Source organism: Macrosteles quadrilineatus, unplaced genomic scaffold, assembly GCF_028750875.1.
Source record: "Macrosteles quadrilineatus isolate MER2022 unplaced genomic scaffold, UCM_ALF_1.0 Scaffold_1__1_contigs__length_201487025, whole genome shotgun sequence".
NCBI classification, from domain to species: Eukaryota; Metazoa; Arthropoda; class Insecta; order Hemiptera; family Cicadellidae; genus Macrosteles; species Macrosteles quadrilineatus.
In genome coordinates this window covers 168,028,053-168,046,811 of record NW_026542594.1, presented here as the reverse complement: position 1 = coordinate 168,046,811, position 18,759 = coordinate 168,028,053, and the positions used below count along the sequence as shown (strand labels likewise).

General features: G+C 36.5%; 1 protein-coding gene across 1 annotated transcript in view; it reads right to left on the bottom strand.

Moving 5' to 3' along the window:
• LOC129002467 (DNA repair and recombination protein RAD54B-like) overlaps nucleotides 1-17,199 on the bottom strand; it is a 34,804-nt gene extending 17,605 nt beyond the window's left edge. The window contains exons 1-11 of the mRNA XM_054430302.1: nucleotides 17,112-17,199; nucleotides 16,515-16,601; nucleotides 15,772-15,970; nucleotides 14,627-14,726; nucleotides 14,392-14,487; nucleotides 13,737-13,934; nucleotides 12,460-12,662; nucleotides 11,765-11,912; nucleotides 2,524-2,688; nucleotides 1,152-1,275; nucleotides 398-603 (exon numbers count right to left, since the gene is read on the bottom strand). Of these exons, the coding sequence (XP_054286277.1) occupies nucleotides 398-603; nucleotides 1,152-1,275; nucleotides 2,524-2,688; nucleotides 11,765-11,912; nucleotides 12,460-12,662; nucleotides 13,737-13,934; nucleotides 14,392-14,487; nucleotides 14,627-14,726; nucleotides 15,772-15,970; nucleotides 16,515-16,590 (1,515 nt within the window). The 5' untranslated portion in view covers nucleotides 16,591-16,601; nucleotides 17,112-17,199. The remainder of the gene's footprint in view (nucleotides 1-397; nucleotides 604-1,151; nucleotides 1,276-2,523; nucleotides 2,689-11,764; nucleotides 11,913-12,459; nucleotides 12,663-13,736; nucleotides 13,935-14,391; nucleotides 14,488-14,626; nucleotides 14,727-15,771; nucleotides 15,971-16,514; nucleotides 16,602-17,111) is intronic.
• Between the last annotated feature and the right edge of the window lie 1,560 nt (nucleotides 17,200-18,759).

Sequence of the window (18,759 nt, the reverse complement as noted above, 5' to 3'; positions counted from 1 at the left end):
AGTTTCATGTAGCGTATTAATTATATAGATAGCTAATTTGAACTAAGCAGCAACAAAAAACTGTGATACGCAATGAGAACTGTCAAAATAGGATTGTTAACAGTTTTTTATAGTTTTTTTTTTTTTTATTTCATGAATAATTTGTAATATTTTGCGAATTTTTAATAATCTATCTTTCTCTATTGTGTAGGTGAAGTGGTAGAACATAATGGCTATGGAAGATGTGTAATACTTTTGTAATTCTATAGCATACCGTAAATTTTAGGAAGCTAATTTTTTCAAACCGTGTCTCACATTGCAAACGCAAAGATCGAGTATAACTGCAATAAGCATTTTATACTTATATGCCAACCCCGTACGAAGGACGGGTACTCTGCTAGTAATGAAATAAATTAACCTGGATATCTGATGGTTTGCAGAATACGACGACCTCATGTTTGCCAGGCAGGTACTTGTCTAGTATTGCATGTGTGCGACGCAGTATGAACCCAGCCGTACGATTGGCGAGCTGCTCAGCACGACTTTCCCCCTCCTTCCACATTTGCTGCGACACTTTGAGGTTTCTAGACGCAACAATACTCTCTTCATAGGTCTTGCGGAACTCTGTGAAAAGAGGCAAAGGTCAAAAGGTGCCGTTTGTTTGGAACCAACTTAATAGTGTGTTACATGTCAAGGCCGGGAAATAGGTGCTCATGATATGAGAAGGAAAGTTACCCTATTATCTTATTAACTTTTTTCCATTTCTGTCAGAGAAGTATATTACATTACTGCATTGTTCTGAACGACAAGTAACAGATGATGTATCTTCCTTTTTTTCTTAAGACTAAAACCAACCATTTTATCCCTATATGTCAATAGCAAACTTATATATAAGTACCAAAAATATATATATAAAATAAAAATATATATATATAATATAATAAAATATATATATATAATATATATAGTAGACCAAAAACAAAACTCTAGCACTCATTAAAATAAGTGTCGCGTCGATAAGGATTGTTTGATGACATTCTTCATCAAACAAAAATCTTCATATGTGCGTAAACCTCAGAAAAATTATCAAAAACAATTTACAAACCTAAAAATGTTACTAATAACTACAATCAATTACTGTACCAAGACAGAAGAAGACCAATAAAAGTTACCTGCGTATGACCCTAGAATGTCAGGATTAACGAGGCTGATCAGAGCGTAAAACTCCTGTAAGTCATTTTGGATGGGTGTTCCTGTGAGTAGAATCCTCCGCTTGCAAGGCAGCTGGCTCAGTAACTGTATAGCACACAAAGACGGTTATATTTTTATAATATAGGATTGTTAATTTAATTTACAATATTGTTTTAAACCATACAGTTGTTTCTTGACAATCTGCTACTTTGTTATCCGACGTACTTAATAGTTCTACAAGCCAGCAGCATACTTTGGCCTAACAGAGGAAAAAAACCTGCAGCAACATAAATCCCCCTTTTTCACACTATACACTCATTGTCATTGGATAGCCTATTACTGTATTGGCATTTTTGTTGGATTCATTTGAAACTTAGACCAATTCGTATATACCAAGGCAAAAAAGTGGTTCGGATTCCACAATAAACTGTAGGTCCCTTAGTTGCTATTAGCTGTATGGGCCATTAATTAACAGCTGTGTCTAAGGAACATGCCAGTCACTAACAATACTACAAGATCGTGCCACTCATCCTACACTCATCTCCATTCATACTTGGCTTAAAAGACTTACTTTGTATGGTTGGCATTTCATTGTAAAGTATTGTGTTTTTATAGTTTTATTATTTATGTTATATTTTATCTTGTTCAAGTACATTAAGAAAAGAAAACTAATCTTAATAATCCCGCTTGCATATTGCTCTGCTACCCTTCACACCTTGAGTTAAGTTAAGCTAGTTATTGTATAAATAAACTGATAAACAAGCAAATTTACTTTCCAAACAATATGTAAGGTGTGCATCTTATGTATGTTACATATACAAGTTAGACATAACACCCTAGCTACCCTTCACCCATCGGATTGTCGAGAGACAATTACTGTAATTTAATAAATAAGTGACAAACAGATTAATTATAAATTATTATCAATTATCAATAATTAAGATGGGAACGCCCCCTAGGTGCGTATTTTAACCCAAATATGAGTAAAGGATGAGTGTAGAATGGTGTGTGATCACCAACACTCAGCAGATTTTTTTTGCAAAAGCGTAAAAAATATTAGTTTAAGTAAGCATTTTTTAGAACCAAATTTTTTTAGAAACCGAGGAAAACAAAGGTGCCCACAAGGAACTTCATCAAGGGGCAAAAGCAATTGAACTACCTCTTTCTTTGATTGTCAATGTACTATGTTAGGTTAAATACCTTATTTATGATTATATATATAAACAACAGAGATTTATTTTTGACAAACTAAACTATTTAAAACAGCAAAAGGATTTTTAAATTTTTTAATTTAATACCATCCATGCGTGCACCCATGACTGAAACAAAAAAGTTTGTCTTACTTTGACTCACCGTGTAAGCTTTCACTGAGTTGTTTTTGAGCCGATGACCCTCATCGCAGACCACAAGGTCGAATAACACTTGGGTAATGTCATCGAAATAGCGGACAAACATCTCATATGAAATGATCATCACAGGAACGTTAGGCACATGCACAAAGTCTTTTGGCTTGTTCTTCTAAACAGACAGAAACCAAAAAGTAAGGTTATTGGTAACACTAAGGGTTCTAACGTCTAAGTATTATTTATTTATTTAGTTGGGCCTATTTTAATCATTTTCCCCTCATATTTTGAATTAAAAAATGTGAATACTTATAAAACAAGCGTTGCTTGTGGATACACAGAGTAAGGATTAAGAGTTGCACAATGCCTCAATTGAGGTGTTACTCACTAAGGATTCAACATCTCGTCCACTTACACCCAAGCCTTGCCATGCCGTACATGGTTTGTTCTTGTTGTAGGTTGGCTTCTTCCACAGGCAAGGGAACTCAGTAGTTGCCCACAAGACCTTACAATGACGGTATTCAAACCCTCTGATTTACTGTGCTATCTTCTGGCCGTATAGACTATGCCTTGATAGACCCACCATTCTACCACGCTAACGACACTGGTAAACCCAAAGCTTAAGCGTAGCAGTTCTTAGCTTGACTCTCAGGGCACATTTAGTACAGCTCCCGGTCTTTAGACATGCTTGCTTGCATAAATAATGGTGATTCAAGGATTGCTCATGTTGCTCTTGATGGTCAATACATATCTTGGAGCGCTAAAAGTTAAGGATTTATTGGCATAGCAGCCTTTGGAAGGAGTTAAGGTCCATCGTGACTCTAGGAAAAGTAAAACAGTTTAGATCTGCACTGCAATTCTTTGAACCTACCCTTTTTGACAATGAGTGATGATAAGGTAATTATTGTGTAAACCTAAGCATTTGAATTTTTTTCTTTCAGGTAAGTCTTTCATCCCAATCAACCTCCTTAACAAAAACAATAATCTATATCTATCTATATCTATATCTATATCTATATCTATACTTCTATACTTCTATATCTATCTATATCTATATCTATATCTATACTTCTATACTATATACTATATACTATACTTACTATACTATTATATAAAAATCTTGTGGTGTCTGTATGTGTATTACTAATAGGCGCATAAACTACTGAACTGACTGGGCTTAAATTTTACAGAAATATAGCTACCATACCAAGGACCATAATAGGACTATTCACACTTCGATACTGACCGTGGGCTTTGCCCCTTTGGCTTTAAAAGTTCTGAGTTGAGGATTTTAAAAGTAAATATTGATTGGTCTCCATGGCTGCCATGAGAACAAACACAATGTTTACAATTTGCTATGCCACCCAAATGTAAACAAGCTGAACTGTCAAACCACATTAATTCACAATGCCACAGCTGGTTTATAAATAGGAGGCATATAATATTCTCTACAATCATGTTTATTTATTCTTATATTTGATGGTTCATTGATTATTTATTTTATGAAATTAGTGAGATTGTATATCTGATGCTGTATCTAACCCTAATTAATTATTTAAAATTTTGCTAATGTGAATAATTGTATTGAAAGAGTTTGGTGTAAAAATAGTGAAATTATAAAGTTCACATTTACTTGAATCATTTTAACATTTTTGAACAATTAACATGTGTTTAGAGTAGGGCACACACCTTAAAAATTGAAACATTTTTCTCAAGGAGATAATTAATTGTATATTTTTGCCATTTTGAGAGAAATATTTTTCACACCATTAGCCTTTTCCCAAATTTTTAAATCATATTTTCATATTACTACCCATAGAGTTATGATGTTTTCTAATCCAGAGGTAGCTACTACTCTATATTATAACTTTTTACACTTCCTGTAGATTTTACATTCTATTCTAATAATGAATATCTTTTTACGAGCGTTTCAAGGTCATTACATGTATAATTTCAACCAAGTTCCTCTTAACTTAACCTACCCTTGCAATAACATTGTTTGAATGACATTAAATTTACTAATTCTAAGCTGATATACAAATATTTCAAATTAAAAACAACAATAAAAAAGTTGTATATATGCCTTTGCCTTTGGTGCATAAATATTAGGAGCTATAAATAGTAGGACTAAATACTAAATAGTCCTATTATTTAATAGCTAAATAGTATGTTTCTGTTTGTTTTGTTTTAGTAGTAAGAGTATTAATGTTTTTGTTTGTTCACATAGTATATAATAAGTTTTTTTTTATATTCAATGCTGAGTGAGCAATGCTTTTTAGAAGCAAGATCACCTGTTTCATTTCATTCAAATTAAATGCTATACCATAATATTAACCAGATGTTGTAAATTATTGTTTGTCTATGTTTTATTTTATAATTTAAAAGTAAGTAAAGGATTTGAGATTTTTATTTGTTTATTTTTTGAAAATGTTTTTTAAATGTAATTAAAAAGTTAAAAGTTTTTGATATATTAAGTTTTATATAAAGTTTTTTTTAATTTATTGGAATTTAATCTTTTTTAACATACATGTGGGACTTTCGGATATTAAAATGCCTAAAAGAAAAAAGAGCAACCTCTCCAGTCGTCCTGCTAAGGCAAGGGCAATGGCATCTTTGCGAGAAAGGGAGTCCTTTCAAGAGAGACAAGTCCGTCTGCAAAAAAACGCAGAAACTACAGCACTACAACGATTTTCTGAAACTTCAGAACGTCGTCAGGCTCGATTACAAACCAATGCTAACAGGATTGCTTACCTACGGTCCTAAGAAACTCCTCAACAGCGTCTGCTACGTAGAGAAGAGGATTCAGTAAGACACGCTGCACAGCGTTTAACTCAAACTAATGAACAGCATGAAGCCAACCTACTCGCTCGAAGAAATGACAGGCAACAATTTATGACAAGAAAGTGGGATTCATTTAAACACATAGCATTTAATTATGACCCAACAATTGATTACAAAAACCACAATCTTCTTTCAATTGGACATATTAATAGTATATGTAGGCATTGCAGAGCAGCCAAGTGGCCAGGAGAATCTGTTGGAATGTGTTGCTCAAGTGGCAAAGTCAAAGTTACTCATTTGGAAGAGCCACCTGAACCCCTTCTCACTTTGCTCAAGGGAGAAACAAGGGAATCAAAAGATTTCTTACAAAATATTAGAAAATATAATATGTGTTTCCAAATGACATCTTTTGGAGCATCTGTTCAGACTATTGTTCCTCATTTTCATACTACTTTTACTGTTCAGGGACAAGTTTATCACCGCATTGGTAGCCTTCTTCCTCCTTCAGGAAAGCCCCATAGCTTTCTACAAATATATTTTATTGGGGATCAGGACATTGAAACAGACACACGTTGCAACAACATACCTGGTGTTTGTCGTACAACGGTCGAAGATATACAGCAAATGTTTCATGAAGAAAATCAATTAGTACGTTCTTTTAAAACTGCTATGGAACTTCTTCCAACAGATAACTACAAAGTTGTAATTCGTGCTGACCGCCGTCCACCTGGTGAACATGAACGCCGGTACAATGCTCCTACTGCAGATGAAGTGGCGATTGTCATTGCTGGAAATGAGTTTGAGAGCCGAGACATTGTATTAAGGAAACGTGATGGCAATCTTCTCCGAGTGTCTGAAACTCACCGCTTCTACGATGCACTACAATACCCACTAATTTTCTCAAAAGGACAAGAGGGGTATCATTTTGGTATCCCCATGATGGATCCAAATACTAATCTCCCTACAAACAAGAAGGTTTCGTCAATGGATTTCTATGCGTACATGTTAATGGTACGCGAAGACGATTTTAATACTATCTTGAGGTATAGACAGCTCCTAAACCAGTTCATAGTTGACATGTACGCCAAAATAGAAACTGAACGCCTACTGTACATTAAGCTCAATCAAAAAAAACTTAGGGCTGAGAGCTACGTGCATTTGAGAGATGCTTTGAACAATGATGCGACACTGAGTGCTAATGATATTGGCCAATCTGTTATCCTTCCTTCAAGTTTTGTAGGATCTCCGAGGTATTTAAGTGAAAGGGCACAAGACGCTTTGACCTATGTTAAAAACTACGGTCGCCCGGACTTATTTATAACTTTAACATGCAATCCAAAATGGCCCGAAATATTGGAATCCTTGCTTCCAGGGCAGAAAGCAACAGACAGACATGACATTGTTTCACGTGTGTTTCATCAAAAAATAAAGATTTTTGTCGCAGTGATCAACAAAGGGGAAGTTTTTGGCTCTGTCAGATGCTTTATCTACACTGTAGAGTGGCAGAAACGTGGATTACCTCACATCCATTACTGACTGCATTCTTTGATCTATGCCAAAATGATGATTTTGCAAAAACACTTTTGTATCATGAAGTTCCACACTATTTCACTTTCAACGCAACCGAGAAAGTATTCAGGCGCCGAATTCAAGGAACACCTGTCCATGGTTATGCAGATGTTAAATACTCAGATGCATTAGGTCGTGTATATGTTACACTCAATCTCCGAATTCGGACAATGTCCGAAATTTCTACCCACTCCGCGATGTGGATAGTGTGAAATACCCACGTCGCGGAGTGAACATTTTATTTCGGACATTGGCCGAAACGAAATGCCCAGACCGCGTTGTGGGTAAACTGATTTACACAAACGCCGAAGTCAAAACCTTCTTCGGCGATTGAGCAAATTCAAAATACCCACAACGCGATGTGAGCAAGAGGGATTGCCCACGTCGGGTTGTGGGTATTTCTAGTTTGCGCAAACACCGACTGGTAGTTTATAAACTACCGTATACCCATAAATCTACATAAAATCCACAATCACTAGGTAAAATAAATAAAATTTATGTTTGTGATTATAATTATGTATAAATAGCATTTTAGAAAATACAAGAAAACAGCAAATTACCGAATGGGAACAAATACAAAAAGGTCCATTACACATACATTGAAATTATGTTTTTCCGTTTTACAAAAATAGGAGTAGCCCTCAAACGCCGATTATCACACAGTTCTTGTTACATCTTTCTTTTACTTATTGGCACAAGAGGTGCTGCCATGACATTTAGAATTGCATTTTACGTTTGACTTAATACATTTAAATGATTAACTCAAACAGTTCTTCTTGCAACCACATCTTATAAAACCTTGTTTTTTTTTTTAAGAGGTGGTCGCCAATCTTTTAACCTCTGATTTGCCCGTCCACATTGGCCTCTGACGTCTTGATTGGCTCGTTCGACAGACCAAAACAATATCTCACAAGAGGTAATCACTGAACATATATTAACTTGATCACGTGCGTATCACTACAGGACAGCGACAGTAAAGAAAACACAATGCAGGTGCAGGTCTGTCCATCCTAATCGTAGATAGTGCAAATGGTGGGGATGACATGCCTAAACGTAAATTCGGCGTTTGCACAAACTATAAATACCCACAACCCGACGTGGGCAATCCCTCTTGCTCACATCGCGTTGTGGGTATTTTATATTTGCTCAATCGCCGAAGAACGTTATGACTTCGGCATTTGAGTAAATCAATTTACCCACAACGCGGTCTGGGCATTTCACTTTGGCCAATGTCCGAATAAAATGCTCACTCCGCGACGTGGGTATTCCACACTATCCACATCGCGGAGTGGGTAGAAATTTCGGACATTGTCCGAATTCGGAGATTGAGTGTAACATATATACTGTTCATCCGGCAAACTTTGAGTGCTATTGTCTTCGTTTGCTTCTTCATAAAATAAGAGGCCCTACATCTTTTCAGCAACTAAGGACAGTAAATAACCAAATTTGTGGCACATACAGAGAAGCCTGTCAGGCCCTTGGTCTGCTTGAGAATGACAACCATTGGGAGTCAACGATGGAAGAAGCTGTTCTGACTCGCTCAGCTTCTCGTGTACGCCATCTATTTGCAATATTGATAAGTACGTGTGAGTTGTCAAGCCCTATAACTTTGTGGGAATCATTCAGAAATGATTTGTCTGATGATATCTTACATCGACACAGGGAAGTCGTCCCTGACCTTCAGTACAATGACATAGTTTACAATGAGGCCCTAACGAATATCCAAGAACTGGTGAAGTCTATGAGTGGGAAAGATTTAAGTTCGTTTGGCTTACCCGCTCCAAACTTATTGAATGGAATCAACCCTGAACTTCTAAAAGAAATGGCATATAACATCGACGATATGCAGCTCCAAGTACAAGAGATGTTACCAAAACTTCTACCCGAGCAACAAGTGGTTTATGATACAATTTTAGAGAGGACTAGCTGACCCGGCGAACTTCGTATCGCCTAAGTTATAGGTTTCCCCTAAGACAGACCGATGGAAAGAAAGTACCGTTACGTTCAATTTTCAAGATGATCTCGTTCGCATCGCTCAATCACGTCCTGGTTGAAGTTCGTTCGCTACGCTCACTCACCTTTGGGTTGGAGCTCGTTCGCTGCGCTCACTTGCCTTTAGGTTGGAGCTCGTTCGCTACGCTAACTCGCCTCCAGGTTAGCTCGTTCGCTACGCTCACTCGCCTCCAGGTTGAAGTTCGTTCGCTACGCTCACTCACCTTTTGGTTGCAAATTAGCTGTTGTCATAAATGTAAAAGAAATAATAGTGCTGCACCCTGTTGGTAATCCTTGTAACTTTAATGCTATTGAACATCATAGAACAGAACCAACTTGTTTAATTGAAGCAGCTGTTAAGATTCATTAATTCCATTTCTCATAAGGTTAACATGGGAAACTCCAGAGCCACTGGGGCGGAGGCCTTTTAAGAATTTCGAAACGGGAAATAGTTTACGTCCGATTCGCATACCTACAGAATTTACACACCAAATTTCATTACGATCGGTGAAGTCGTTCCGGAGGAGTTTGCAGACAAACACTGTGACACGAGAATTTTATATATTAGATTGAGAGTAGAAAAGGAGGAATTATCTTCCTGGACGCTCCAGGTGGAACAGGTAAAACTTTTCTTATAACTGTCATATTGGCTAAGCTGAGAAAAGAAAATCACATTGCTCTTGCGATTGCATCCTCTGGCATTGCTTCAACACTTCTACCTGGTGGAAGAACTGCACATTCTGCATTGAAACTACCACTTAACCTAGCAACTGCTGAAACCACACAATGCAATATCAGCAAAACCTCTGATCGAGCTGAAGTCCTCCGACGTTGTACATTACTGGTGTGGGATGAATGTACAATGTCTCACAAACGAGCATTTGAAGCATTGAATTCAACACTTCAAGACATCAGAAATAGTCAAGATTTAATGGGGGGCTTAGTTGTTTTGTTGTCAGGGGACTTCAGACAAACCCTACCAGTTATCCAACGTGGAACTCCAGCAGATGAAATCAATTCCTGTTTGAAAAAGTCTGTCCTATGGAGTCATATTGAGCAGTATCACTTGGTTCAAAATATGAGGGTAAGTCTCCATAACGACTGTGATGCCAGACAATTTTCAGGTGATTTGCTCAAGATTGGTGAAGGTAGAATGAAAACTGACCAACATAAGATGATTTCCTTCCCAGAAAACTTTGGTCACATGGTTGCTTCTGCGGAAGAGCTTATAGCAAGTGTGTTTCCTGACTTACAAAACAACCACTATGATCCTGAATGGTTATCCTGCAGAGCAATTTTAGCCCCCAAAAATGACGATGTGAACAAAATAAACAGCAAAATTATGAACATTATTCATGGTGAAGTTAAATCTTATTTGTCCATTGATTCAATTACAGAAGAGGAGCAAGCACTACACTACCCTGTTGAGTTTCTTAACACCTTGGAACTGCCTGGTATTCCCCCGCACAAGCTTGAATTGCAATTAGGAATCCCAGTAATACTACTTAGGAACTTAGAGCCACCTAGGTTGTGTAACGGTACTAGGCTTTTAATTACATCATTAAAAGAAAATGTCATAGAAGCTAAGATTTTAACTGGTTCTGCAAAGGGGGAAAAAGTACTCATTCCCAGGATTCCCATTACAACAGCAAACCTACCCTTCAATTTTAAGCGCCTTCAGTTCCCCTTAAAGGTTGCTTTTTCAATGACGATAAATAAAGCACAAGGACAGACTCTACAGGTTGCAGGCCTCTATTTGGAAACACAATGTTTCTCCCATGGGCAATTATACGTTGCTTGCTCACGTGTTTCTAGTGGAAAAAACCTGTATATTTTCACAAAAGATAGGAAAGCTGTAAACATTGTTTATAAGTCTGTATTGTAAATATATATTTTACTAGCAGAGTACCCGTCCTTCGTACGGGGTTGGCATATAAGTATCAAATGCTTATAGCAGTTATGAGTGAGGACATGGTTTAAGAAATTTCGGTTCTTTTTGAAGTTCGTTCGCTACGCTCACTCACCTTTAGGTTGGAGCTCGTTCGCTGCGCTCACTTTCCTTCAGGTTAGCTCGTTCGCTACGCTCACTTGCCTTCAGGTTAGCTCGTTCGCTACGCTCACTCGCCTCCAGGTTGAAGTTCGTTCGCTACGCTCACTCACCTTTTGGTTGCAAATTAGCTGTTGTCATAAATGTAAAAGAAATAATAGTGCTGCACCCTGTTGGTAATCCTTGTAACTTTTAATGCTATTGAACATCATAGAACATAACCAACTTGTTTAATTGAAACAGCTGTTAAGATTCATTAATTCCATTTCTCATAAGGTTAACATGGGAAACTCCAGAGCCACTGGGGCGGAGCCCCGAAGGATTTTTTGGGATAAAAATATGCCTATATGTTAATCGGGAATGTGAGCTATCATCATGCCAAATTTCAGCCCGATCCGACCAGTAGTTTTTGAGATTAGCTCATACAAACACACACACAGACACCACCTCTTCTTTATAATAGTATAAGATAAGATTTTAACATGTTCATATTAAAACTTTTTCACCTCCCTTGAGTTTACTTATTTTACAATGTTTTTAATTTCAGATTTCAAAAAGCACCATTTAAACATACATCTACTCCGGACGAAGGACGGGTACTCAGCTAGTATAGGTATAAAAACCAAATACAATTTTACAGTTATGATTGATGAAATAATTACTTACTTCATTAAGCTTGATAAAAAAAACAAATTTTTGGTTAATGATTTATTGAAATGACTTTGATTACCAAAATTGACGAAAAAACACTACAAATAAAAAAGGAATCCTTTCAATAAACTGTAATTTTTACTCTCGACCCTACAAAACTCATAAACTTAAAAATTAATACATAAATGGATGGAATTTAAAAATATTTTACCTGATCAACAGTGAATACATGAATGCGGTAATGTCCAAGCCATCGATGAAACTCTTGATTCCAATTACGAGCGAGACTGGACGGAGTAACAATCAATACTTTCTTGAGCAATGGCTCTCGGCCGTACAGTGGTTGGCGAAGTAGCGTCCTGTTTAACACAACTGATTTAAATTCCAACACTTCAATATCAAACAATCTTCATTGATTGAAGGGCTTGCAATTTTTGACATTTCTGAAATTTTTTGACATTTCAGACATTTTGTACAAGGAATAGCCATGTTAGGACAACACTCATGTTATATAATATCATCATTTATTAATAGCTTGATGACAAATCGCATCTGGATCCAGAATGGTGGTGTCATATCTACGATCAATACTTTGAGACAGATGTACACTTTGGTGTGCATTTTAAGCTAAATATGAATACACGGTGAGTGTAAAATGGATTGAGTGAGAAGATTTGTTCAGCCTTGTTACTGACTGCAACTGTTTTATAAGTAAGGATCATTCATTAAAAGCCCATTGATCAAGGTTATTTGGGCCCAGTTTTGAACCATCAAAAAGCTAATGACTTTTCTCAGGACCGAACCGGCAACCGTCTGATAACTAGGCAAGCTCCATAACCACTCAGCTACCCAGCTTTTAGTTTTTAGCACAAGCACACAGATTCAAAATAGGAAAGTAATACTAACCAGATGAGTGTGATGGTCTGCAATGTCTTCCCTAGTCCCATCTCGTCAGCCAGGATGGCTCCCTGATGGCTAGGGTCGCGGAGGCCAGTGATGCAACGGTACAGAAACGTTACCCCTTCCCTCTGGTGAGGCCGCAACACCCGCGCCAGACTAGGGTCTACTGACACTACATTCACTGGCGCACCATTCTTGTTGAACTGCCACTACCACACAACAGTGACAAACTTATTCACAAAAATAGGTCTGAAATTCCACTTTTTCTGTCTGCCCTTATGCAATTTTTACAAATTTAACCATAATTTTTGAGCCCTTAAAGGATTCTTATTCTTCTTGCGCCGACATACCAGATCCGGGACATGCACGGTCTCACAACATTCACCCATCGGCAGTCCCATCAACTTGTACCAGAGCCATTTGCCGTTTATTTTTGGAGGGCCTTTCCCACCAAACCCTGCCATAATTGTTAGGCAAACTCCTCAGTTCAGAATTCAACCCCAGACCTAACCAAGATGCAATCCAAGCCCTCAAACTTTCGAGTTCTCTACTGGCTGGGTAGATAATTCCTTAGTTAACGCGTTAAAATCTTTATCATTTCCCGTGACAACAGAGACACTTTGATTGTCTCCGCAGAGGCAGAAATATCCGTGACTATTATACCACTATCGTGGGAACTGAGAACACCCAAGATCATCTCCTACAATCGTGTTTTTCTAACTACAAAACAAATTTAAATGAGAACCAACAGAACACCAACAATGAATGGACACATGGTCATAGGCTATTAGCAATTGGCACAAAATTCCCCTTGTATACAAATTGACGTACAATCCCAGGTAACTCCTTGTTCAGCTGGAAACCCAGATAAATATTTCAGAGCTTTGATTTTAATTTCAATACAGTGATCTTTTTCCTCAACAGGTAGTTTGGGTTGGCCAAACATTCCTATTAGCATTGTTTGCATTAACAACTTGTGTACACGAGTAGCCTAATATTAAAGAACCCAGAAACTCTCCAGAGCTTCTCTAGAGAAACTCATTTAATATTTTAAGTTTAAAACAATAATTAAGCCATTTACATATATTTATTCAAGGAATGTATTAATCGAAATGTAAAATTGTTCAAAATGCTACTCAACTAACCACAAATTATAGCTTCCTTGTTTGTAATAGAGAAATGGAACAATAATTCAAAGTGAGCTTTCAAAATTTTATATTTTAACATCATAATAAGTTATTGGTAAATTAAGGCTACAAAATAGGAAATTGTTATTGAAGAACCTGATGGTCCAGATCCGGCTGTGGCATGGTCAACGGTTGGTAGTCCTGCAGGTGGTGAGGGGCGGGGGCAGACCGTGTGGTGAACGTCAATGCGGGGTGTGATGGGGCTTTCTTGGCCTTTTTTCGCACAGGATTTGGTGGGGAACTGGACGGACGTTTTGTAGGTAACTCACCTGGCGATGAAACCGCATCTATTATCTGAAGGGGACAAATTGTAATTATTATAAAAATGATAACTGTGTTTAATTTAAGTTGCAACAAAAAAAGACCAAAATTAAAATGTCAATTATGTCAATCCTACTGATCCTATTGTAGACATTTGATCTGATTAGGTAATTTCCAACCATTGTACTATTGTTTTACCCTGAATATTCTTTCTTAATCTGACCAGACGTATCTAACAAAATTAGCGGAATGGATTTAAGATCATTGATAAGTACTTAAAAGACCGTTCTAGAGGTACACTAGCTTAATTATTTGAATCTATCAACTTTCACCAATAGTGACTGATATAATTAAACAAAACAAAAATATACGGTAAATATTCTTTTACATCTGAAAATCTTTATTGAAAAGTCTAACAAATTTAATAATTTGATTTTTCTTAGCAATATTTTAAATTAACGTTTACAAACTACACAATAGAAAATCTTACTTCAATCTCTTTATTTCCAACAAAAAGGCGAGATCCTTCTTCTAATTCAGAGTTTTTCTTTCCACTTCCCCTGCCAATAATGTTTCCTTCACAATCCTAAAACAAATACAATAAGGTATTTATATAACGGTGTGGGGATATTAAAAGTTTGTATTTATATAGAACTAATTAGTAGGTAAAGCATATAATTTGTGTAGGTAGGCTATTAACAATTTTATGATTAAAGTTGGTTTACCTTAAGAGTTAAGGATTTTTCCCCGACTTCCAGTACTCCATCTCCTTCCCACGTTTTGTGTTTCTTTTTAGACGGTTTTCCATAAACAACATTGAATATCCTAAACAGAAAAGTCATAACATTATTAAAATCTAAAGTTGTAATTTCAAAACTGTTAATTCCGTGTTATGGTTATATAGAACAAGAAATATTATTTATGTAACCATTATTCAAGTTTCATAAGCGAAGAGATAAGTTAGTGATATTTTAAACAAATAAGCCTTATTCATAGACAGAGTATTTTATATGAATTGTCCCCTAGTGGAACCAACATGGGGCCTGACGTTTTAGCCATTGTTGAGTTGGTCTACTATTTGCAATGTGGGTCCACTCCAGCACACTGTGTTAGTCATATACTTTGTATGACACCCTGAAGACTTGGTGTTATGATGTGCAATGAGGAAGCTTGACTTCTAGTATATAGGCTACTTTTCTACTAACAGTAGAACCCGCTAGTCCGACTCGTTTAATCTGACTGTGCCATCGCTTATCGGAGACAATTTTATCCCAGTAATAACATGACTATCTGCTAGAGTTGTGAGTTGAGATCATCACCGTCTTCCGCAATCAAGGGAAAAACCTTGTTCATCCCCTGCGATCATAGAAACATCGTCACTGTTTTCCACAATCACAAAAACATTTATTGTAGACATCCGCAATTGTGGTAAAATATTGAACGTCTCCAACTGTCACAGGAAGATTACGACCATCTTCCAAATAGCATATCTCCCAAACACATCATTGTCTCTAGCAACTATGGAAACTTTAATGCTATCAGGGACTTATCTGTGATTGTGATAAATTCCTGAATATTTCCTGTGGTAAATGAAACATCTCCTTCGTCTCCCGCAAAATGTGGCAAAATATTGAACGTTTCCTACAATTATGAAAGTAATTAATTTAGGCATTTAATATACTCTCCTCGTCCAACTTATCCCGACCTTTACACTGTTCCGACCCCGACCATGGTCCCGGTTCCGTAGGTGAGATTAGCAGGATTTTATTATATTTGTTGCTTTTCTATACCTATGTAAGAAGTTCATTGAAAAACGATTTTTATCAAATAAATTATAGAAAAGGCTTTAAATAATTGAAAAATATTTCACCTCTTGTCAATTGTAGCCTTTGGTTTCTCTATGTTTGTGACTTGTTCGTGGAGAACTGGTGATGATTCTTCAAGATGGCTATGTAGCTCTGGAGACTCTTCCTTTAAGGGTTGGCCTAAATCTCCAGTTTGTTTAATTTTAGCAATGAGGCCCAAAATGCTATCAGTTGTCCTTGCCGCATTTTCTACTGGTGCTGTAACTAAAATAAAATTATAAAGAATATGCCTAAAATATCTTTTCTTAGTCATAGTCACAAATCTTTACTCATAAGTATAGCTTAGGCACAGTTGAACATGAACAGTGTCAAAAGAAAAGAGGTGTAGGGCCTAATGTTAATGATTTAATACTTTTATACTTTTCAATGAAATGGCGACCATACAAAGTAGGCCTAGGTACTTTAAGCCAAGTATGAATGGAGATGAGGGTATTATGAGTGTGATCTTATAGTCTTGTTAGTGACTAAGGCCGACATATTCCTTAGACATAGCTGTTAATTAATAGCCCATAGGCCTACAGCCAATGGCAACCAAGGGACCTACAGTTTATAGTGGAACCGAACCACATTTTTGCCTTGTAATTAACAAATTGATCTAATTATCAGGATAGTACTGTGGATAGTCTTAGTCTTAGTCACATAAAAAAACACACACATAAAAAACATATTAAATATATATATATATATATATATTTACAGACTTTGACTACCGTATAAGTAAATTGCTTATAAATTTATCTTTTCTTACCTTGCTTTGATCCATGGGGAGCAGTTGGAGGGTAAAACTTTTCACCTAGTTTGGAGGGAGCACTAGATCGCCTCATTTTCCTTCAGACTGAAAACAACAACTAACTTAACTTAAATAAATTAAATAAATTTGCAAAAAAATCAGGCTTTATGATCTACTTAATGGCTGCACTTTACTTTAGGTCCTACACTCATTCAAATGAAAATATTGATCGATATATTGATTAATCGATTGTTTTATTCGATATATCGTTTGGTTAGTTAGGTAAGGTTAGCCTAGTGAGTGTAGGAACTAAAGTAAAGTGCAGCCTACTTAATAAAATCACTAAGACCATATAGATAAAACACACTCCCTTGTCTATGCTGACCAATGAAACTTGCAACTGACACCTCTTAGGCTAAGCCTATACTGTAACAAAGGTAGACCTTTAACCATAGGTGACATGGTAGGGCCTACTCTGTTCAATATAAAAATTAAGATGAAACAAAATAAATTAGGAATTGGAAATTTGAAATCTCTGTTGTAAACCATAGTTGATTCTTCCATTTGACATGTTGTCTAGAGGTAAGTTACTAAGTTTACTTAACTTTAACTTACTATTATGCCTCCTGTCTGAAAATGAGCTTCTAACTGATCTTTGATAAGCTTTACGTTTAGGTACCTAATCCATAGCATATTCTTCCACGATTGGCCTATGGCAGAAAATCTCAGTTAAGTATAATAGATGAACTTAATCTATGGTTAAGACTGGCTTCACTTGTGAATAACTTAATAATAGAGTGTTTTTAAGTTACTTACTTTCAGAAATTAGGCTATTCAAACAACAACTAACAACTTAAGTAACAACACAACAACACGAAAACATCCAGCCTGCAGCAGACCGCAGACCACCAAATTCAGGATCTTTGTTGTAAAACCGTCTGCTATAAATTTGCCGCCATTACGTTGAGCGTGTTAGACACAGACTTAACTAGAATCCACTTAGAATGTAGTTTAGCCAATGGTTAAATAGAGTTTTTATTACAGTTATTATGATTATATAATTTGTCATTATTTTAATTTTATATGCATTCAAAATGCTATGTTTTGCTGATTTTGTATCTGCATACTTACAGCTGGTCTGAGCCTCCAGGGATGTTGGATGTTACTTACTGTGCTATCGTCAACCTGGAGAAAACCCCAACCTTTACAGTCATATTAACAAGGTGAGGTATATTACATTAATTTATTTAATACCATGCCTTCATTTTTACAATTGTTCACTGGATAAACTGTGTCAGATTTGAAAATAAAAACTTTCTACCATTAGCTTCTCAACAACCTTTATCATGGGTAAGCGGTGGAAGTAACTCTGGTATTTTTTATGAAAAATTACAAAAACTTTTGTTGAACCGTAATTTTAAAACAATCACGGAAGTTTACACGATTCAGAATTATGATGAAGAACCATACTAATTTTAATCAAACCAGATTTTTTAATAAGATTTTTCATCATGTATTTTATGGTGTTTTAATGCGAAAATAAAGTAACAATACCTTTTAAACACTTTACTTTTTACATTTTTTACAAAAATGGGAGTTATACCATTCTGTTAAGAATTTAAAGGGCTATATCATACTACATTTTAATCAAATCGTTCGGGTTATTTTTGAGATTTTTTCCTGGAACGAAAGGTTGTTCCCAGAAACCCCACAAAATTTCGCGATTTCAAGACACGGTAACTTTTTCACTGCGATCATGGAAGACATTGGTGATGATTCCATGAATGTAGAAGATATGCATGATTCAAATAACGTCCACTCTATATCACCAACGATCGCAGGAGGGGACATTCCAGCGGTACGGTATCGCGGCAGAAATTCATGATTTTACCACGACATCAGAAGACGTTCATGATTCCTCCTCTGTGACCACAGGAGACATGCAGAATTTGCCCACTATTACTTACGGGACTAAGCAACTTGAACTTATTCAAGCATTCAAGCAACCGCCCTGAAGTAGTAGACTTGAGGAGTGAGGAGAGCGAGGGTTGAGAAGTTGCCGCTGAAATCGCATGTTGGCAGTGCAGCCCCCACACACATATTTCTAACTACCGATGTTAGTTCTCATATATGACACCCACAACCACGGAAATTTTAACCATTCATCGCGATCGCAGGAGACGATCACAATATCACCGAGACCGCAAAGCAAAATGACTACAATATTTCGTAGCAACCACGGGAAATGAACTCCCGTGAAAAT